The sequence below is a fragment of the Crotalus tigris genome, unplaced genomic scaffold, assembly GCF_016545835.1.
Source record: "Crotalus tigris isolate CLP2741 ecotype Arizona unplaced genomic scaffold, ASM1654583v1 scf7180000017804.1919176, whole genome shotgun sequence".
Lineage (NCBI taxonomy): Eukaryota > Metazoa > Chordata > Lepidosauria > Squamata > Viperidae > Crotalus > Crotalus tigris.
Genome location: NW_024096647.1, coordinates 1,784,251 through 1,804,129, shown reverse-complemented (window position 1 = coordinate 1,804,129; position 19,879 = coordinate 1,784,251). Strand labels below are relative to the sequence as shown.

The 19,879-nt window shown below is 37.0% G+C and overlaps 1 protein-coding gene across 2 annotated transcripts in view; it reads right to left on the bottom strand.

Moving 5' to 3' along the window:
* Positions 1 to 14,184: 14,184 nt before the first annotated feature.
* Positions 14,185 to 19,879, bottom strand: part of LOC120307701 (bifunctional heparan sulfate N-deacetylase/N-sulfotransferase 3) — an 80,097-nt gene continuing 74,402 nt past the window's right edge. The window contains exons 13-14 of one of the 2 annotated variants that reach the window (XM_039342722.1): positions 17,537 to 17,639; positions 14,185 to 16,670 (exon numbers count right to left, since the gene is read on the bottom strand). In XM_039342722.1, the coding sequence (XP_039198656.1) occupies positions 16,551 to 16,670; positions 17,537 to 17,639 (223 nt within the window). In that variant the 3' untranslated portion in view covers positions 14,185 to 16,550. Of the gene's footprint in view, positions 16,671 to 16,912; positions 17,640 to 19,879 lie in introns of those variants that run through there. The other variant, XM_039342721.1, reaches the window with a different exon arrangement.

Sequence of the window (19,879 nt, the reverse complement as noted above, 5' to 3'; positions counted from 1 at the left end):
AAGGAAAGGCATGTGAATATATAGATTCATGCATGTACATAAACCCACAATCTCACCAAAGGCATAAAACAATGGATAATTCTATATTTCAGAAAGAAGTGTGTAATATGTATGTTTGGCGTGTTATCAAGGTTTATAAGATTTGTATAGCAACAGATGTTAAAGCATAGTTATGCTACGAGCAGACATCTGGAATTTGTCCATTCATCTGCTATTTTAATTTTGCCTCTTTATTTGTGGTTGTGTATGCCAAATTGATTTTCACATAAGACTTTAGATTTCTTCAATTCCCGATAGGAATCCTTTCTGCCAGATGGTATGAGCAAGCATACATCATATCTTGCTGTCGGCAGTTTTTCAGATTTATAGTTGAATATAAGAAATCTTAAAACGATCTGACAAAAGCTTGAAATTATTTCTTAGGATCTGTAAAATGTTAATTGTTTAAGAGATGAGGGAGAACAAGAGATTTGCAAGAGGAAAAGCAGGTTAATATGTTACTGCTGGAATTTGGACAGCTGTAAACAAGGATTAAATGTAGTGCTGATGTTTTAAAGGGGGGTTAGCAAGATCTGGCATTGCTATTAGAAATGATATTTTGAAGGGTAGGAGTGGAGATTTCATTAGCTGTATTGCTCCACTGGTAGTACTTGACCCCACTCAGTCTCCAGTTTGAAACTTCTGACTGGTACACACTCTGAAGCAAGCTCTGATAAAGAAGACTTCTTCCATAAAATCAATTTCCTTAAGTGCTCCATCGGATCCTTTTGTTGATGTCCTATAGTTGGGCATATAGAAGCATTCTGTTCTGATTCCAGAAGAGTAAAATAAGGTAAAGTAAGATAAGGTAAGGTGGGGTGAGGTGAAATGAGACAAGACAAGACAAGACAAGCTTTATTGTCATTTTTTACTGAGAGCACACTGGCCCACATTAAAAATGAAATTCTGTTGCCTGCTTTCAGAAGAAGAATATCTACCCATACATATAAATAACACACATATATACATGCATACACATACATACACATACAAACACACCCACACACACATACCATTCATATATTTACATATAAATATTAAGCACTGTCCATTTTGAACCTATAGCGGAAAGAGGAAGCTGTTTACAACATATGCATAAATAACATATAAATATTAATCATTGTCCATCTTGAATACACAGCGGAAAGAGAAAGCTTTAGAGTTCACAAGGTTTATACTGTATGGAAAAAAACTGTGGCTGAATCTGGATATTCTGCTTCGGATACCGTGAAACTTCCTCCCAGAAGTTAACAAAGAAAACAGGTTATGAAGAGGATGTATAGTGTTCCAGACAATCTTGCAGATGTTGCTTAAGCATCACTTATATGCTATGTCCTGGGTAGAAGGAAGTGAACTGCCAATAATATTTTCTGCCATCCTCACCACTCTCTGCACCGCCTTCTTTTCTGATGCAGTGATGCTTCCAAACCAGATTGTAATGCAATTGACAGGATGCTCTCGATCCTCTCTCTGTAGAAAGTGGTCAGGACAGGGGAAGGAAGATGTGCTTTTCTCACGAGACACAAAAAATGCAGGCTCTGCTGTGCCCGCTTCACCAGTGTCTCACTGTTGAGCAATCAAGCTAGCCTACTTGTTAGCTGCATACCCAGAAACTTGATGCTGCTAACCACCTCCACAGGTGAATCATTAATACACAGAGGTGAGTATTAGAGAGTTAGCATTGACTAGCAATGCTTGATAACATAAGTGCTTAGTCCTCGACTTACAACCATTCTTTTAGCAACTGTTCAAAGTTACAACAGCATTGAAAAAAATGAATTACGACTGGTTGTCACACTTACGATTGTTGCAGCATCCCCATGATCACGTAATCAAAATTTTGACAACCAGCATGTATTTGCAATGGTTGCAATGTCCCAGAGTCATGTGATCACCATTTGTGACCTTCCCAGCTGGCTTTCAGAAAGCAAAGTCAATGAAAGGAGCTGTATTTGCTTAATGGCCACATGATTCACTTAACAACTGGAATGATTTGCTTAACATCTATGGCAAAAAAGGTTGTAAAATCAGGCATAATGCAGGAAATGACCAGGCTGAACCCGAGGGAGGGGTCAATTGTGTCATCAGTTATGAGTACCTTCGCACCACAAGAGATCTTGAATTATTTCTACTCTTATCTCCCGCTAATTTCCCTAGGCTGTTAGTAGTTCAGATTCTTGTAGAAAGCTTAAGCTTACAATAAATCTTTATGCCCATTTGAACTGTCTGGATCTCCTGATTTTCCTGGTGCTTAAAGCATGACTCACTTAGCAGCTCCCTTGCTTAGCAATGGAAATTCTGGTTCCACTTGTGGTCTCAAATTGAGAAGTACCTGCAGCCACCGTGAATTTTGTTAGAACAGGTCCAAAATATAGCTAGTGTGAGCCCAGAAATTATCAGAGAATTGTTCATGGAAAGAAATATACTCAGTGTTCTGTTCTGCGGAAGAAGTCCATAATCATTATTATGAAGAAGAGAAATTATCTTATGAAGAGGAGAAACTTCCTAACAGTGAGGACAAGTAACCATGGAATGGCTTGCCTTCAGACGTTTTGGGTATGCTTTCAAAAAATTGATATGATAGCAATCTTCCAATATTTGAGGGGCTGCCACAGAGATGGGGGTGGGGTCAACCTCCAAAGCACCTGAGGGCAAGACCAGAAGTAAATATGGAAGCTTATCAAAGAGAGATTCCACCTAGAACTAAGGGGAAACTTTCAGAGAGTGAGATCTTTTAACCAGTGGAACAGTTGCCTCCAGAAGCTGTGGGCGATTCATCACTGGAAGCTTTAAAAAAGAGCAATTTATCTAAAATGATATAAGGTCTCCTACTTGAGCAGGGGGTTAAGATCTCCAAGGTCCCTTCCATTGCTTTTATTCTGTTATTCAAAGAGCAATTTCTCTCTCAATTTGAGTTCCAAGTTGTGTAAAATAATACACTGCTGTCATAGGTATAAATCCGGTGAAGTCAACCCACTTTGGAAACAAATTCTCTCAAATTCCAGGGTAATAGGATTATTATCCTTTCACATATGTTCAGAGTTGAATCCTATCCTTATCATCTGAGCCAGGAAGGGTCTGGAAGGCTGAATTAATGCACAGGTGCTTAATGTCCATTTAATTGTTTCATTCTGCATATTTAAAAATCCAAAGGTCTTGATAAGATTCCAAGTTTTAGGAATATAATTTAACAACACATTGAGATACTTAACGATAATATTTCTTCCAAAATTGTATTGAAATTTGAAACGATCACAAGGTGGTAGCTGGATAAGAATAAATTATATGAATGAAAGGATATTTTTTTAATTGTTGTTTTTGCTATGAGTATTCTCATTGCATCATATTTTTAGACAGGAAAATTATCAGTAAAAATTTCCTGTTTTGGCTTTAATAAAAAAAAACATCAAAGAAACTCTATTCTCTTTTCCCAACCTGATCCCCTCCATATAACTTTCCTCATGACTTTTACATGTTATTTATGTCTTCTACTTCAAGAAGAAATCAGGTTAAAAGGTTAAACCAAGGTTCTATAATCTCTTCATTTTTTTTTAGTGGAGGACTTATTTATTTATTTATTAGATTTATATCCCATCTTCATTCCAAAGCTTAAGCCTGCTCTGTGTCTTCATCATGCCGCCATCAACCTTTCCCAAAGTGGTGCAGCTACTAATGTAAACTTTATCAACTTCAGCCTGCACAGATACTAGCAATAACGATAGCACTTAGATTTATATTACTGCTTCATAGTGCTTTACAGCCCTTTCTAAGCAGTTTACAGAGTCAGCATATTGTCTTTAACAATCTGGGTCCTCATTTTACTGACCTCGGAAGGATGGAAGACTGAATCAACCTTGAGCCAGCCAGGATCGAACTGCTGGCAGTCGGCAGAGTTACCCTGCAATGCTGCATTCTAACCATTGTGCCACCACCGCTCATGGTGTCGGTGCCCATGGTACCAAAGGATGATATTTTTTTTTAGTTTCTAAAAGCAAAATATCTGTTAGGGGTAGCAGGTAAGCATGGCAGTTCTTAGATTTTTATTGATCGACATTAATTACATTATACGGAAAATAATAATAATAATAATAATAATAATAATAATAATAATAATAATAATAATAATATCGACAATTGTTAAACATAACACCCCAGACTTAACAATTGTCAATAAGAAAGACAAAAAAGTCTGTATAGTGGATGTGGCAGTGCCTGGAGACAGCAGAATAGAAGAGAAAGAGCTGGAGAAGATAACAAAATACAAAGACCTACAAATAGAAATAGAAAGACTGTGGCAAAAGCAAGCAAGGATAGTACCAATAGTAATAGGCTTCTTGGGTGCAATCCCAAAACAACTGGAGCACCACTTGAACACCATTGGCATTGACAAATTCGCTCTTAGTCAATTGCAAAAGGCGGCCTTACTAGGAACTGCTTCCATCCTGCGACGATACCTGTAATACCATCAAACATCCACATCTGCCTATCCCAGGTCCTGGGTAAGGACTCGATAGGTAGACAAAATGCCAAATCCAGTCTGAACATCTGGCTGACTGTGCGATGATCAAAGTTGGAAGGGACCTTGGAAGTCATCTAGTCCAACCTCCTGCTTAGGCAGGAAACCCTATACCATTTCAGACAAATGGCTGTCCAGTCTCTTCTTGAAAACTTCCAGTGTTGGAGCATTCACTGTTTCTGGAGGCAGGTTGTTCCACTGGTTAATTGTTCTAACTGTCAGGAAGTTTTTCCTTAGTTCTAGGTTGCTTCTCTCTTTAGTTAGTTTCCATCCGTTGCTTCCTGTCCTGCCTTGAGGTGCTTTGGAGAATAGCTTGACTCCCTCTTCTTTGTGGCAGCGGCTGAGATATTGGAAGACTGCTATCATGTCCCCCCTCATCCTTCTCTTCATTAAACTAGACATACCCAATTCCAGCAGCCGTTCCTTATATGCTTTAGCCTCCAGTCCCCTAATCATCTTTGTTGCTCTTCTCTGTACTCTTTTTAGAGTCTCAGCATCTTTTTTGCATCGTGGTGACCAAAACTGGATGCAGTATTCCAAGTGTGGCCTTACCAAGCCATTGTAACATGGTATTAATGCTTCACGTGATCTTGATTCTATCCCTCTGTTAATGCAGCCTAGCACTGTATTGGCTTTTTTGGCAGCTGCAGCACACTGCTTGCTCATATTTAATTGATTGTCCACTAGGACTCCGAGATCCCTCTCACAGTTACTACTATTGAGCAAGGTACCCCCTATACTATACCTGTACATTTGGTTTTTCTTGCCTAAATGTAGAACCTTACTTTTTTCACCATTGAATTTCATTTTGTTAGATAGCGCCCAGTGTTCAACTCTGTCCAGATCCTCCTGTATCCTAAGCCTGTCTTCTGGAGTGTTGGCTATTCCTGCCAGCTTGGTATTGTCTGCAAATTTGATGATGCACCATGGGACGAAAAAGATTTTCTTTTGCTGGTCCTGATCCCCCACATTTAGTTCCATGAAATGACTTAGTTGTATGATTGTGAGAGAGTTAGGGAGAAAAACTCTGTGTCACCCTGTTATCTATGACGTGCATGGTTTTATGTATCTCTTTATGTATCTTAAACCTATCTTCTGGAGTGTTGGCTATTCCTGCCAGCTTGGTGTCGTCTGTAAATTTGATAGGCCTTTGTAGCAAATACATAGTTACTATCTGTGCAGCAATCTGAACATTTTAAGGGAGATGGGCTCTGGAATAATAGACAACTGCCAGGAAAGTTATGGAGGAGAAATGTATGTTTTAGAAATGAACCACTCAAAAAGACTGTTAAGATGTTGTTTCACCCAGGTTTTGTTTTTATAGTCAGTTTCAAATCAAACCATTGGATCTAAAGAGCAAAGAAATGACTGAAGAAATGGAGACATCATGTGGCAATAGTAGATATCGCACACCCACACAAAAATAACAAGTGTTATCATATGACAACTTGTCGCTGTCTTCTTCTGGAATGCTTTTGACACCATTCCAGCTTATAGTTCTGGGATGGTTCCTAACTATCACCCACCCTAGAACCAGCTTAGCTTCAAAGCCTGCAAAAGGTTGTCCAATGTGACGCTAGCTGTTGATACCTGATTAACGTGTTTTGTTGTCTTTATATTAAAATCCGTCTGCTTTTAGCAAATAATATATTCTTATTGAGAAACTCTTTTTTGTAATTTCAGTTTGAAGCCAGGTTGATAGCTTCATTTAAACTATCAGATCCAGCAATGAAGAGCATTCAGATTCAGATTATCTAAAATAATTCTTGTGTCCACATACAAAATATATAGCATTTGACCACTTACACAAAAGTTACCCGGTTCAGCTGTTCCAATAATTCAATTCAATATTTCCAGACTGCTGTGTAATCTGCATGCCAGCTAATGTATTTACAAGCCTAACTCACAACAATTTGTGAAAGTTTTATTTTTCTTCTCTCTCTTTGGTTTTAAGAATGATTCTTTTTACCCTGGATGCTCCTTGATGTTATTTATTTCTTCTGATTTTTGTTCATTCTGACTGGAACAATTAACACTAGTAAGGCATTTCTTTTCAATTCAAAAGCCATTAGGAATTACTCTGGGTTATATAGATGAAATAATGTTGTTAAAATACATTTGTTAAACTCTTCTACCATAAAATTGTTGCCTTTCATCAAAGAGCACAGAAATGTAAAAAGTCAATTGCTTCTTTCGTGACTCACCAAGAATAATCTCTTCTGACAAACAGATAATGAACTAGTTATGGATCTAGACTTCTGACATCAGAACAGAAAATCCTGAAATAAACACAGCAAAAGTCAACACTTAAGGACAAATAAAAAATTTGCAATTTGAACCTGGGAACTAAAAGGAGCTCAATTTTAAGTACAGAAAAAGAATAATCAAAAGGGCACCAGAGTGGACTATCTAATGACTATCTAATAAATTATTTTAGCTGTCAGAATTTCGAAAGCTTAGGGCAGAATTTTTCAAACTTGTCGACTTTAAAATGTGAGAATGGGATATTCTGAAGATTGAACTGAACACATCTTGAAGTTGGCAAGCTGAAAAACACTGCACTGGGATAAAACAGCCTTTTTATATGGCTTACTTCCAGCATTTGGTAGAATGAATACAGTTTTAAGCTACCATATCTGACTTCATACTACCTGAATGATAGCAAAAAGATCCAGAAAACTGCTATCTAATGGTTTAGATTTTTATTGTAATTTATGAATATTATATGGGCTATGAGGCTTCTAGAAGAATTGGTGATCGCTCTGCTTTTAAGTCTTAAATTATTCACCACCATGGATACATTTGAGCACTCTAGAACAGAGTTCCCCAACACTTCCAGCTTTGTAGACTGGCATGGGGGGGGGGGAGAGGGGATGGTTCTACGCTAGTGGCCAACAAATATGTGCGTGCATGCAGCTCCATTTGTATGAGCGGCGCATACATGTGCCTGTTGCTCATGCAAATGGAGTGTGCGCAGGCACCTGCCCGCTGCTTGTGCAAGTGAGGATGCGTGTGCACCTGTGTGCTTGCTGGTTGTTTCCAGGGCCTGGTTGCAATCCCTTCGTGGCTAGAAATATGACTGAAGCATCTTCATCTTAATTTTCTCTGTATTTGGGTGATCAGCCTATTTCCTTTCATATAGGGATACCTTCTAGATGGTACCATCACTCTTGTCTAAATGAATAGCTGGAAAAAATATGTGTACAGTATGAGGGGTAGAGGAGGAATTTTAATGTATTTGTATTTTTCTTTGCAAACACTTGTCTTGTTTTAACCACTTTCAGGGTAACTCAGAAGAAATGGGGTTATTATTGTCTGAAAGTTTCTGGAAAAGCTGTGAAAATGCAATTTTGACAACAATGGGCAAATGAGAAGCCTGTTCTTTATCTTGGACAAATGGCGTGGAAGCGATGAGGCCATTATGGCCTGAAAAGAATCCTGGAAAATTATTTGGCTGAGGTATGATGCTCTTGAAATAAAACTTCTGACTTCCAGGGCACCTGACCCCTAAATCTACAGATAGCTGAAGTATCCAGACATAGTCGATTGGATGCAGACAGTGGTTCTAAAAAGAAATAGCTGTGCGAAGGTTCAGTGCAACATTGCAATTCTTCATTAAGCAAGCTTGTTTCTTAATTTAGCAGCTGTGTGTCCTGGACTTTCTTCTGGTTACTCATATCTTGGCTTCTTGTATTATGGTTTTCTTTCCAAATCACTTGGAAATCCTCTTTCATCATCTGTGCTGTTCTGATTGTCTATCTTTAGAGTACAGTTTGTAAAAAAAATAAAGATAAAACAGAAACTACAAAGAACCTAATTTGCCCTTGGCAGGTATCAAATCAACTCTGAGTAAATGGATTGGCCTTAGTTGTTAAGGCTTTCATTTAAGGCAGTTTTGTGGGGGTATGATAATGAGTCTCGACAAGTTATATTGATTTTAAGAAGTCAAAAGTTACTGTTTTGGAATAAGGAACTATGGCTTAGTTAATAACTACAGCTAATATTAGGCCAGGCCACGAAAGCTTGTTTTACACCTTTTGGGAATAGGGGACATAATTAAGATTGATCCAATTTGTTGTGCAATTTCTAAAAACTAACATTATTCCTGGTCCCTCAGGTTTGTTTCATTCCTTCTTGGAACAAGGGATCTGGGAATTAGCATTTGATTTTTCTTTGATTATCTTATTTTCTTTAATGAGGTCACCTGCAGGCTTTCATTTTGCTTTCTCTTGTGCTTAATGGGATATTACATTTCTGTGCTGGCCCTGGTGGTTCAGGTCAGCACCCAATATTCTAAAGAAAAGTTCAGTTTCAGGACACACACTTGGATCAAACCGTACTTTTGAATTCTGCATCAATTTGAGGAAATTTCAGAATTTTGATGCGAAGGCACAGCTGGTCTTAGCTGACCTTGGTTGGTCTCAGAAGTTAAGCCCTATTAGCTTGGTTATTGTTTGGATAGATGTTGGCTAGACTGGGGAGTATAAAAAAACTTGGAAGAAGGATATAGCAAGATGTTTTTATAATGCTGCCAGAAATACCACACAATTCATTCACCAGGAGTCAAATTAAATTCAGAGGCTTTATTTAAAGCTCTTTACAAGGAGTGAATGGTGGTGAGCCATTACTGACACGTGTTGCTCCAAAAATGTATTATGTTGTGTACGTGGACAAACTACAAATGCCACTTGCTCTGTGGGCTACCTGTGAATCTTGCTCTGCCATCATGATTCTTCTGTACCTGGTTATTTTGGTGTATAGCTGGGATCTCCAAACTTGGGAACTTTTAAGACTTGTGGACTTCAGCTCCCAGAATTGGCTGGTTGGGGTATTGTGGAAATTGAAGTCCACAAGTCTGAAAGTTGCCAAGTCTGGAGACTCTGGCTATATAATAGTGGCAGCATATTACAACTCTGATGATGACGGAGTTCTCCTTTTCAGGAGGAGCCAGGCTTGCCAACCAGATATCCCAAAAAGTCAGCAATTAGAAGAAACAAAAATCTACATTCCATACATTGTTTAAAGTCCTGCCAAGGAAATGCCAAGCTTTGCCAAAGTGTGGCCCATACAGCTTGGCACAACCAGTGATGAGTGGACTCAAGCTTGTCAACTCTCTTGGCATTCCAAAAAAAGCGAAGTAACCAGAGGCAGCCTGGCACTCCATGGATGGAAACATAACAATATTTTTTTTTAATGTCATGTGAATGGTTAGCTTCCATAAAAGCAAAGGGAAAAGGAGGGCGTTACTTTTTTTAAAGCATTACTTGAAACCCAGCAGGGTGAATACCTGCAAAAAAATACCTGCAACTTGCATCTTATTCTGCCCCAGTCAATCAGGCAGCTTCTACTACAATATTTGATTTTTCTTTCAGTGGATACAAATCTTCTTTTAATGGACTTTTACTGCAGTTTGAATGAAGTTAAACTTGAACTGACTCATGCTTTCTTCAAATCCTCAGTCTCCAATCTGAATCAAATCTTTTCAAGTTTATTATATCTCCTCTTCTGTGTCCTTGTTGCTGGATTTGATTGGAGTGAGCTTCTTTAATACATTATACTGTATCAATTCACAGATTTCAAAACATCTGATAATTACAAGGCCTTGATAATGAAGTGGAATTAACAACTTGAAATATATCCATGTTACAGAGTTAGAATAGTTCAGAACAACTATTTATACCAGATCAAAAATCTATCACATTCAGCATTTCTATTCTCAACCAGATAACTAATGGAAATCTAACAAGCAGGATACAAGCCCTATTATGGTTTTTCTATGGTTTAGCAAAGGCAATTTAAAGATTTTTTTTAAAAAATTTCAAATCTCCCATTGTTGTCTGGGTTCTTAGTATCTGTCAGAACTTTTACTGTCACGTGATTTATACTTAAAATAATTTTCTTATTGATCTAGCCTTTGATGATTAATGATGGGAGGATGAACATTGAAGAGAGGGCCTTGCCTTAGATCAGACATGTCAAACTTGCGATGTCATGTGATGTCGCGCAACATATCGGAACGGTTTTGCCATTGCCAGCAATGGGGTGACTGCGGATTCCAGATGATGCGTCTGGCCCGCGGGCCGGCAGCTTGACACCCCTGCCTTAGATGTATAAAGTCCTTCCCAGAAAAATTTGATGCCAACTCTGGCAAGGAATATCAGGCTAAACCATGTATTTTCTCTCAAGTTTGTAATTTGCACTGAAGTTTGTTTGTTTTGTTATTATTAAATTCTTCCTGGTCTTTTATTCTAAATGTTCTTTTAAGAGTTTTTACTGAATTGAAAGGCAGGGAATTAATTACATTAAATCAATATGCAGGCAAAAAGGTGACACTTTTTAAAAAAATGAAACGGACAGGGTGAATATGGTCAGATTACTGCATTTATAGAAAAAGAAAATATATTTATGGGGTGACAATAAAACTAGATGTGAATTTATTATAGACAGGATTTAATTTTGTCCAGGACAAAAATAACTTCACCTAGAGCATGGGTAGACAACCTTGGCTCTTTTATGACTTGTGGACTTCAACTCCCAGAATTCCTGAGCCAGCATGGCTCAGCTTGGAAACCTCTCCCTTCCCCTCAGCATGGCTGGCTCAGGAATTCTGGGAGTTGAAGTCCACGAGTCATAAAAGAGCCAAGGTTGCCTACCCCTGACCTAGAGCAAGGAACATACATACCATCATGCCACATATCATAGGTATGCTTAAGTTTTGGTAAATACCAACTTTGTCACAGAAGGCGATCCCGAGTTCAAGACATCCATCGCCCTATTTCTGAAATTGTAGACAGAAAAATACGCCTGTGTATATGTATTCTCAACATATCTAATAACACTCCAATTTTTAAAGATATAATACTTATGGAAATAATTCCTTACAGATAGTCCTGGGCTTACAACCATTCATTCAGCAACAGTTCAGTGTTACAGCAGCATTGGAAAAAATGACTTACCAGTCTCAGCACCCCCCACAGTGACATGATCGAAATTTGTGTGCTTAGCAACCAGCATATATTTACAAAGTAAATGGAAGAAACTGGATTCATTTAGCAACCACATGATTCACTTAAAAATTACAAACAACCACGCTTGTGTAAGACTCGCTTGACAACTGCCTTGCTTAGCAACAGAAATTGTGGTCCCAACTGTAGTCCTAAGCTGAGGACTGTCTGTACACAGTAAATTCATGTTTATTGGAATCAGAAATTTGTGAATGAGATTGGGCTTGCAATTGATGTGTTCAAAAGGTTGCAGTAGTTATTCTCTACTCTCTGAATGACTAGCAGGTTGTCCAAGGATGATGGGATTACTAGCCTGACCCATCTGGAGGGCTAGTAATTGAAAAGTTGAAAAAGAATATCACAAATGAAAGCAAAAATACGTGTCCCAGGATAATGTTGCAGGATCCAATCTGGGTCGGTTGCCATGATCAGAGGTTTTATCTTCTGAGCTTTTGGACTCATGTGGGAGCCCATCCTATGTTCTGGTGACAGAGAAGTTTCTGAGGACGGGCTCCAGAAGACTAAACCTCGGGTCCTGATGACCGGCCCAGATTGGATCCCGCAGAAATAATATTTCTTACTATTGTTTATCTTTTTTAAAAATCTTTCCTAAACAAATATAGAATTCTGATGCTGCTCCAAGAATCTTTTCTATCTTCTTATCTCAAGGGGGAGATCTAAGTAAAAAATCTTTGCTCAATCGTCAGTTAAATTTACATGCACTTGAGTAGCAATTTTTGAGAATACTTTTTACTTCTGTGCAAACATTATAAAACACTTGCAAGATACTCATTAAAACAACAACAACCTGTTTCAAAATCCGTGCAGGTTAAAGAAATAGAATGACTCTTTGTTTTGGGATAAAATATGAAATTCAGCATGAGCCCATTTTCCCCTGTATTAGCCCAGTTAATTTTTTTTATCTAGTATTATATGTTTGCATTTAGAAGGCCAGATCCTGAAGCTGAAACTCAAATACTTTGGCCACCTAATGAGAAGGAAGGGCCTAATGCTGGGAAAGATTGAGGGCAATAGAAGAAGGGGACGACAGAGAATGAAATGGCTGGATGGAGTCACTGAAGCAGTAGGCGTGAGCTTAAATGGACTCTAGAAGATGGTAGAGGACAGGAAGGCCTGGAGGAACGTTGTCCATGAGGTCGCGATGGGTCGGACACGACTTTGCAATTAACAACAACAACAACATGTTTGCATGAAAATGAGGAAATATATTCCTGGCTTTATACTAGAAACAGAACTAAATGTTTTGGACCATATCTTAAAACAGTAGTTTTGTGTCTTTTCCCAAGTTTCCAAGAAAAGAATATAACTTTCCTGTAGATGAACCGGCAACATCATTGAACGTTCATAAAGTGGATTAAATATCAGGCAGAAATCATAGTGACATTTATTCATCACTAGGGCAAGGATTTCTATGATCTAAAAATGTTAGCGATATGCAAGCATTTATGACCTTAAATCATTTAAATATGATCAATTAAATATGAGCTATAAAGCAAAAATATGACTTTACAATCCGATTTATGCTGCTCATTAAAAGCATGTCTGGTACTGTTCTAATGGAATGTGGGTATAACTTTAGCACACCTAAAACATTTCTCAATTTATTGGTGCATAAATCATGCTACTAGCAGAATAATGTCCAGTTTTATTTTATTTTAAAAATATTGAGAAATACATTTCCATAGATTTTCATTCAATGTGAATGAGGAGAATATTACATCTATCAACACTGAAATATTTTATTCTTCCTGAGGAAGCTTCACGTTTTAGCAATAATAAAGTATAATCTGTACAATATATTAATATTAGCTTTCTGATGTGCAGAACTCGGCAAATATTGCAATAGAAAAATATGCATTTTTCTTGGAATATGTAATTAATATCCGTGTTTCTATTCCTTTTACCTGACTCCCTTTAACATATCTGACAGATTGTTTTAACATTGATTTTTATTTTCATCTGTTTCTTACAGCCAACTCAAGTCACATCAATATTATTCTGTAAATTACTATGAAGGATTTGTGAAATACACTTATGTCTCTCTTTTTGTGGGTATATATGCACATATGCCTACATTGGCATGAACTCTCACTTAAGCAAGATATTAGATGCTGATGTAATTTTTTTGAATGCTTTAAGACCAAAATTTACAGAATACTGGCTCATATTGTAATGTTTATTCAGAAACCTGCTACAGAACTGCTGAATATCGCAGAGTAATTCTTTAGGAACTTAATATTTTAGGGTAGCCTTTCCTCATACCTCTAGATGTATTGAATTAAACACTCAAAATTTCTCAGCCCGTATCTAGAAGGGGCCGCTTGATAGAAACACGGTTTTTGATGTACTCTCTCTTTATGCCAGCGGTTCTCAACCTTTTTAATGCCGCGACCCCCAACCGGTCGTAAGTCGAGGACTACTCAACTGGTTGTAAGTTGAGGACTACTCAACTGGTGCAGCACCGTTTGCAGAATGGGACTTTTGGCGGGCTCAGCAGGGCAGAGACAGCCTGGACAATTCCTATTGGCTTTTGAAAGCCAATAGAATTAGACTCTATTCAAGAGAGTCTATTCTATTGGCTTTCAAAAGCCAATAGAATAAAAGGGAGTAGCACAGCTAAGGAAAAGGGGAAAAAATGGCAGACTGCGTTGTTTGGCGACCCCCGTGAAATGGTTGTTCGACCCCAAATGGGGTCCCAATCCACAGGTTGAGAACCACCGCTTTATGCAAACAGCTAATAAGATCCCATTACTCAGATACCATCAAGAAAAAAAACCCACATAAAAGTTATCTGCAGTTCTATCATATTGTGCAGGAATGACTGCACCTTTACAGTATAAAGGGGGAAGTGAATCACTCTTCAGCAAAAAATCTTTTCACAAATGAACAGGAGATTGCATACATGTCCAAGAACAATTTTACATTTGTTCACAAAAGGTAATGACAGAGGTACAGTAGAAAATCTTGTACATCATATTAAAGTGCTGATTTCTAATAGTTGATGGAAATTGGGCTAAAGCTAAAGACGCTTCCTACTCTGTAAAGTTTTCTAAACTGTGGATGTCTTTCAGCCCACACCAATTTGAAGTGTTTTTAGAGAATATTTAAACTAAGAAAATGTTAACTTTGGCTAGGCAACTTTTTATATATTTAATTAACTATATGGATTTCAGTAGAACAGAACAATGTTTTTATTCCTTGTATATATTTTAGCTTATATTCAACCAATACTGACAATATTGTTTTGATGTGAAGCACCATGGGACAAATGGTAGTAAGGTAAATTTGGCTTGTAATAGTATTTAATCTTTGTAGTCTTCTAAAACATTGATCATTGCTACTTAATACCAGCCAAAATTTCGTCACATCTTTAAAATGAAAATTGTGCATATTGCTTTTGAAGGCAAAAGAGCACATTATTTGTTTAAATTTATTTTTATATGCTTTATTAGCTTTTATTTGATTGATTAGTATCAATTGTGGGCTTAATAATAGGATGGATATGTCCAATGCTTTCCCCAGGTAGAACAGAAAGCATAAAAATGTTTGATTTTCATCTTCTTTCTCTTGATCTTTTTCTTTTAAATTGTGATCTAAATATGGAAGGGATGGGGTACAAGCGAGAAAGAAGCAATTGCATACTTAAATCAATATAACTTTATCAACACTCTGTTGAAAGTGGTTTGTGAACATATTCCGTTTTCTTGCTGTCAATCAGGACTGTGGGATCTCTGTACATAAACAGTTGTGTGAATGTAAAAGCTGGTGACAACTGAGGGACCGGTGGGCATGTTAGCATCCTATAAGCTCTTGGTTTTAATATGTAACTCATTTACATTACAAAACAATATCTCCCAAAGGATAATGGAACGAACACTAGCACTTTTCCTGATCCATATCCATATCCAGATGGATATGTATTTTTTGCCCTGTTTTAGCATAGCAGCTGAGTTAAGGCACCCATCCATCTCTTCTAGAAATCTTCACAGCCACGAAAACTCCCAATTCTGATGACATGATGAATAGACACAATGTATTCTCATAGACACATATTCCAGTAATGGTAATTCTTACCTACTAATATTACTCATTGTCTGATCTCAATAACTAAGTAGTGTCAAACTTAGATGGAAGCAACCAGAAAATGCCAGAGCCATGAGTTGGACTGAGAAATCTCAAAAAAAAAAAAAAAAAAAAGTTCTGGAAGAAGGCAGTGGCAAACTGCTTCTTTATTGTGATGATGTTATTCCCAGAATTTAGGCCAAATGGGAGGAATCCTTACTTTTTAAAATAATACCTATTTTTACTCCACATTCACCGATTTAAAATCTGGTTCTATGTTTTGAAACCAGAATTGTGAAGTGGGAGTAAGCTTGGCATTTTGTGCTACATTTCTGTCACCTTTTAAAAAAGTCACCATTGTAATTCAACTATTTGAAAACTGAGCAGAGGGGGTAATTTACAAAATCAACATGAGAGAGAGAGAGAGAGAGAGAGAGAGAGAGAGAGAGAGAGAGAGAGAGAGAGAGAGAGAGACAATATTATTAAAGTGATAGGAATAAACTATATAAAATTGTAAATATTTGTTCTGTTTTTGAATTATTATATAGATCTTCTCTTGAAATTTAACCCAAATATTTGAAACTTGCTGCTTGATGCCACATGTACAGGGTGGTCTCTAAGAATAATCCATTTACCAACCCTATTGCATTGAATAGGAGTTACATGATGCATTTTCCGACAGAGGTGAAGGTCATGATAGATTAAGCTTTGTGCTACATCCATCTATTCTTCTATTGTTATGAAACCCATGTACTGTTAGAGATAAATGCATATAATTTTTTAGACTCCAGTTGCCAATATAACACACATATCTCAATCTTTTGTTTCCGGTTGAAGACCTTTAGTTCTGATAAAGTTTCTTGGAAACTTAAGATTGCTCGTATTTTAAGTCAAGAAGAGTCCTTGTGCTATCTCACTTTTTGCAACTCCTGTCTCAGCCACGATGGTAGTGGTTGTCCCAACTTGTGTAGAAGCTTTGATAGTTCCACATTGTGATCTCTGTAGTAGCTTGACAGAAAAACCCTGCACTGATGGATACAAAAGCTGACATTTTATTTAGTGAAATAATGCAGTTGCTTTATTTATACTTCTACCTTTTCACTTATTTGCATTTGAAAAAAATATATAAATATTAGTAGATAACTAATGAACACACAAAAATTCTTATCCATCTAGCAGAGATTGCATACCAGGAAGAAAGATGAGAAAGTATATATGATTTCCCTTTTAATTTCAGTATCTAGGTTGCACATTTGTGTCCTTTTTAAAATATTACACTTGACTTATAAGCTCAAGAAGCATAAAATGCAGGCTTAGTACTTCCCCTTCCCAAACAACTGATCAGTGATTTTCAACCCATTTTTGAAATAGTTCTGTCAATACTCTTTAGTATGAATATGTTAAATGTATATTAAATCTGCTGAGCATCTTGTGGGGTTGTGGCATGAAATGAATGAAATCAATGCATGAAACCAATAATTATTCTCAGCACAACTTTTCAACTAGTCCAGCTAATATATTTTAACATTGAATGATTTGACTTTCTGATTTATAGGAAAACCTCTTAACTTATAGATTGGCACATAAGATTCTATTTCTTTGAATATTCTACATTTTTCCTCAAAATAAATATAGAGGCAATCAGCCTCAGTAGAATGGGAGCAGATTATGCATGATTAGCAAGTAAGATCAGATAAAATTAATTATTTCTGCTAAATACTAAGTAATTTTTAATGACAATCCATATGTGATTGTGTCCTAAATGGGCACAATCCAGTACCAGCAACACATTTTTAAGTGCCACAAATTTAAAGGGCAAAGTTTCCCCCCACAAAATGTGTTGTATTTCAACATAGTGGACTTTATCCATTGTACATCTAAAATAAGGGTTTACCTCAGAGTCCATTGGAGGGTATTTTCTCCCTTTGCTCTTTCCAAGACATTTTGTTTTTCCTTCTTCCAGAAGTTGACACCAAAAACCTTTGTGTGAGTCAAACCTGAAACATATACTACATTTAAACTCAATAAATGCTTTCATTTCCTAGTTAGGCAAATGATAGTCAACCCTTTTTATTGCCTTGTCTGCATAACCTTTAGCCTACTCTTTATGACCTCCAGACGGAATTAACATGACTGGAGCCAGTAATTCAGCCAGCTACTATCTTGTTCTGTCCTATAGGAAGGACATAGTTATTACTCTCATTTATATTTTTTAATGGAGGTCCAGAATATAGTGACAGAAGGAACAAAAAATGGTTTGCCTGACTTCTTTATTCTCCTGGTATCAGCTATTTCCCTCACAGCTGGGAAGTAGAAGAGCAGGAAAAAGACTATCGCTCATAAGAGAAATCAAATGACATAAAATACAAGATAAATCTACACCTTAATGATTGAGCATATGATTTTTCATATTTCAGGTATGGTATCTGGAATCTCCAGGATAGAATGGATATTTTTTTGCCAGGAAGTTTTTGCAAGGCCAAAACAGATTGATAACCTGACTCACTATTCTTCCAATTTGGCACAGTGTAACAGAGTTATAAAGAATATATATATAAAGTTGTAGAGAATATATTTTAAGATTTCTTAATCAAAAAGTTTGGCAGACCATGTAATTAATTCTCAGGATTTTCCAAGTCAAGAAAATTAGATTGTAAAGCATTAAAATACATATACATGGATTGATTTTATGTATTTCTATCTTCTATACATAATTTACAAGTTGTGATACATAAAATGTTCCTAATGTTCACATTTATGCATATGTATCAATGATTATCTTGATAATCTATTGATAATATATAACAACGATTATCATGCTCAATGCCAACATAGGAGTTGATATCATATACAATATTAGCTTGGTTTGCATATTGTACTAAGTCAATGATCAGCACATTTCTTGAAAGAAATAACTAGTACATTGTCCCTGCCTCCTCACAAACACAACAGTGGGATGCTTAAGAGATTACTGCGTGTTCTAGGTTTACACTACCTCATTCTATGGATTATATTTGTAACAAACGTGCACCACGTTTGGTGTCATTGGTTTCAGCAAAATTGATTGGTTATTTGCTAGCTTGTAAACTGAAATAAGAATATCCAAATTCAAAAAAGTAAGAGGGCTGGAATGAAATAAGAGCTTTTGAAAAAATGAGCTGTTTTAAATGGAAACATTTTAACAAATCATTTTGCCCAAGAAAGAAAGACAAGCACTTTGATTTAGATCAGTGGTTTTCAACCTTTTTAATGCTGCGACCCCCAACCAGTCGTAAGTTGAGGACTACTCAACTGGTCGTAAGTTGAGGACTACTCAACTGGTGCAGCACCGTTTGCAGAATGGGACTTTTGGCGGGCTCAGCAGGGCAGAGACAGCCTGGACAATTCCTACTGGCTTTTGAAAGCAAATAGAATTAGACTCTATTCAAGAGAGTCTATTCTATTGGCTTTCAAAAGCCAATAGAATAAAAGGGAGTAGCACAGCTAAGGAAAAGGGGGAAAAAATGGCGGACTGCATTGTTTGGCAACCCCCATGAAATGGTCGTTCGACCCCAAATGGGGTCCTGACCCACAGGTTGAGAACCACTGATTTAGATGCAGCTGGTAATAATTCACAGTATTTCAGGTTAAGCACTCTGAAGTAAAAGAAGTAGAAAACTGAACAGAACTGCTCTAGAAGTGAATTTGATCCATTTTTTGCCGACAATCAACTTTATCTCTCAGTAATTAAACTCAATTTGCTATACATGCCACAAGAAAACAAACAAACAAAAGCAGAGTTGATTCCGAGGCACGAAACAGAGCTAGGAATGGACACCATATTATTCTGAGTGTTTCTTATGAGAACAGATATCAAGATCCCATACAAAGACACAGACCAAGGTTATCAATCTCTTTTTAAGGGCAAGGGAATAAATGGTTTAAGTTCAAATGGTCTCTGTGTGTAATTATTTATTAGACACCCTGGATGCCATGTGAATGATGTTAGCATTGTATTTTTCTGTCAAAGGAAAAAAAGATGAGTTTTGGTTCTTCTTGCTTTTGGATGAAAAATCTTTTGCTGTAAGTGGAAAAATGAGTGGAAAAAAGGCATATCATTCTATTTGCCAGTTTAAAAGGTAGAAACAGTTTACCAGATGCAGTCCTTCCTTTATCTCAGCTTCTGCCCACTCTGAAATACTTCAGTTTATTCATTTTAAAGGAAGATTTATGGAAATTCAATGGTGGTGAATAGTTG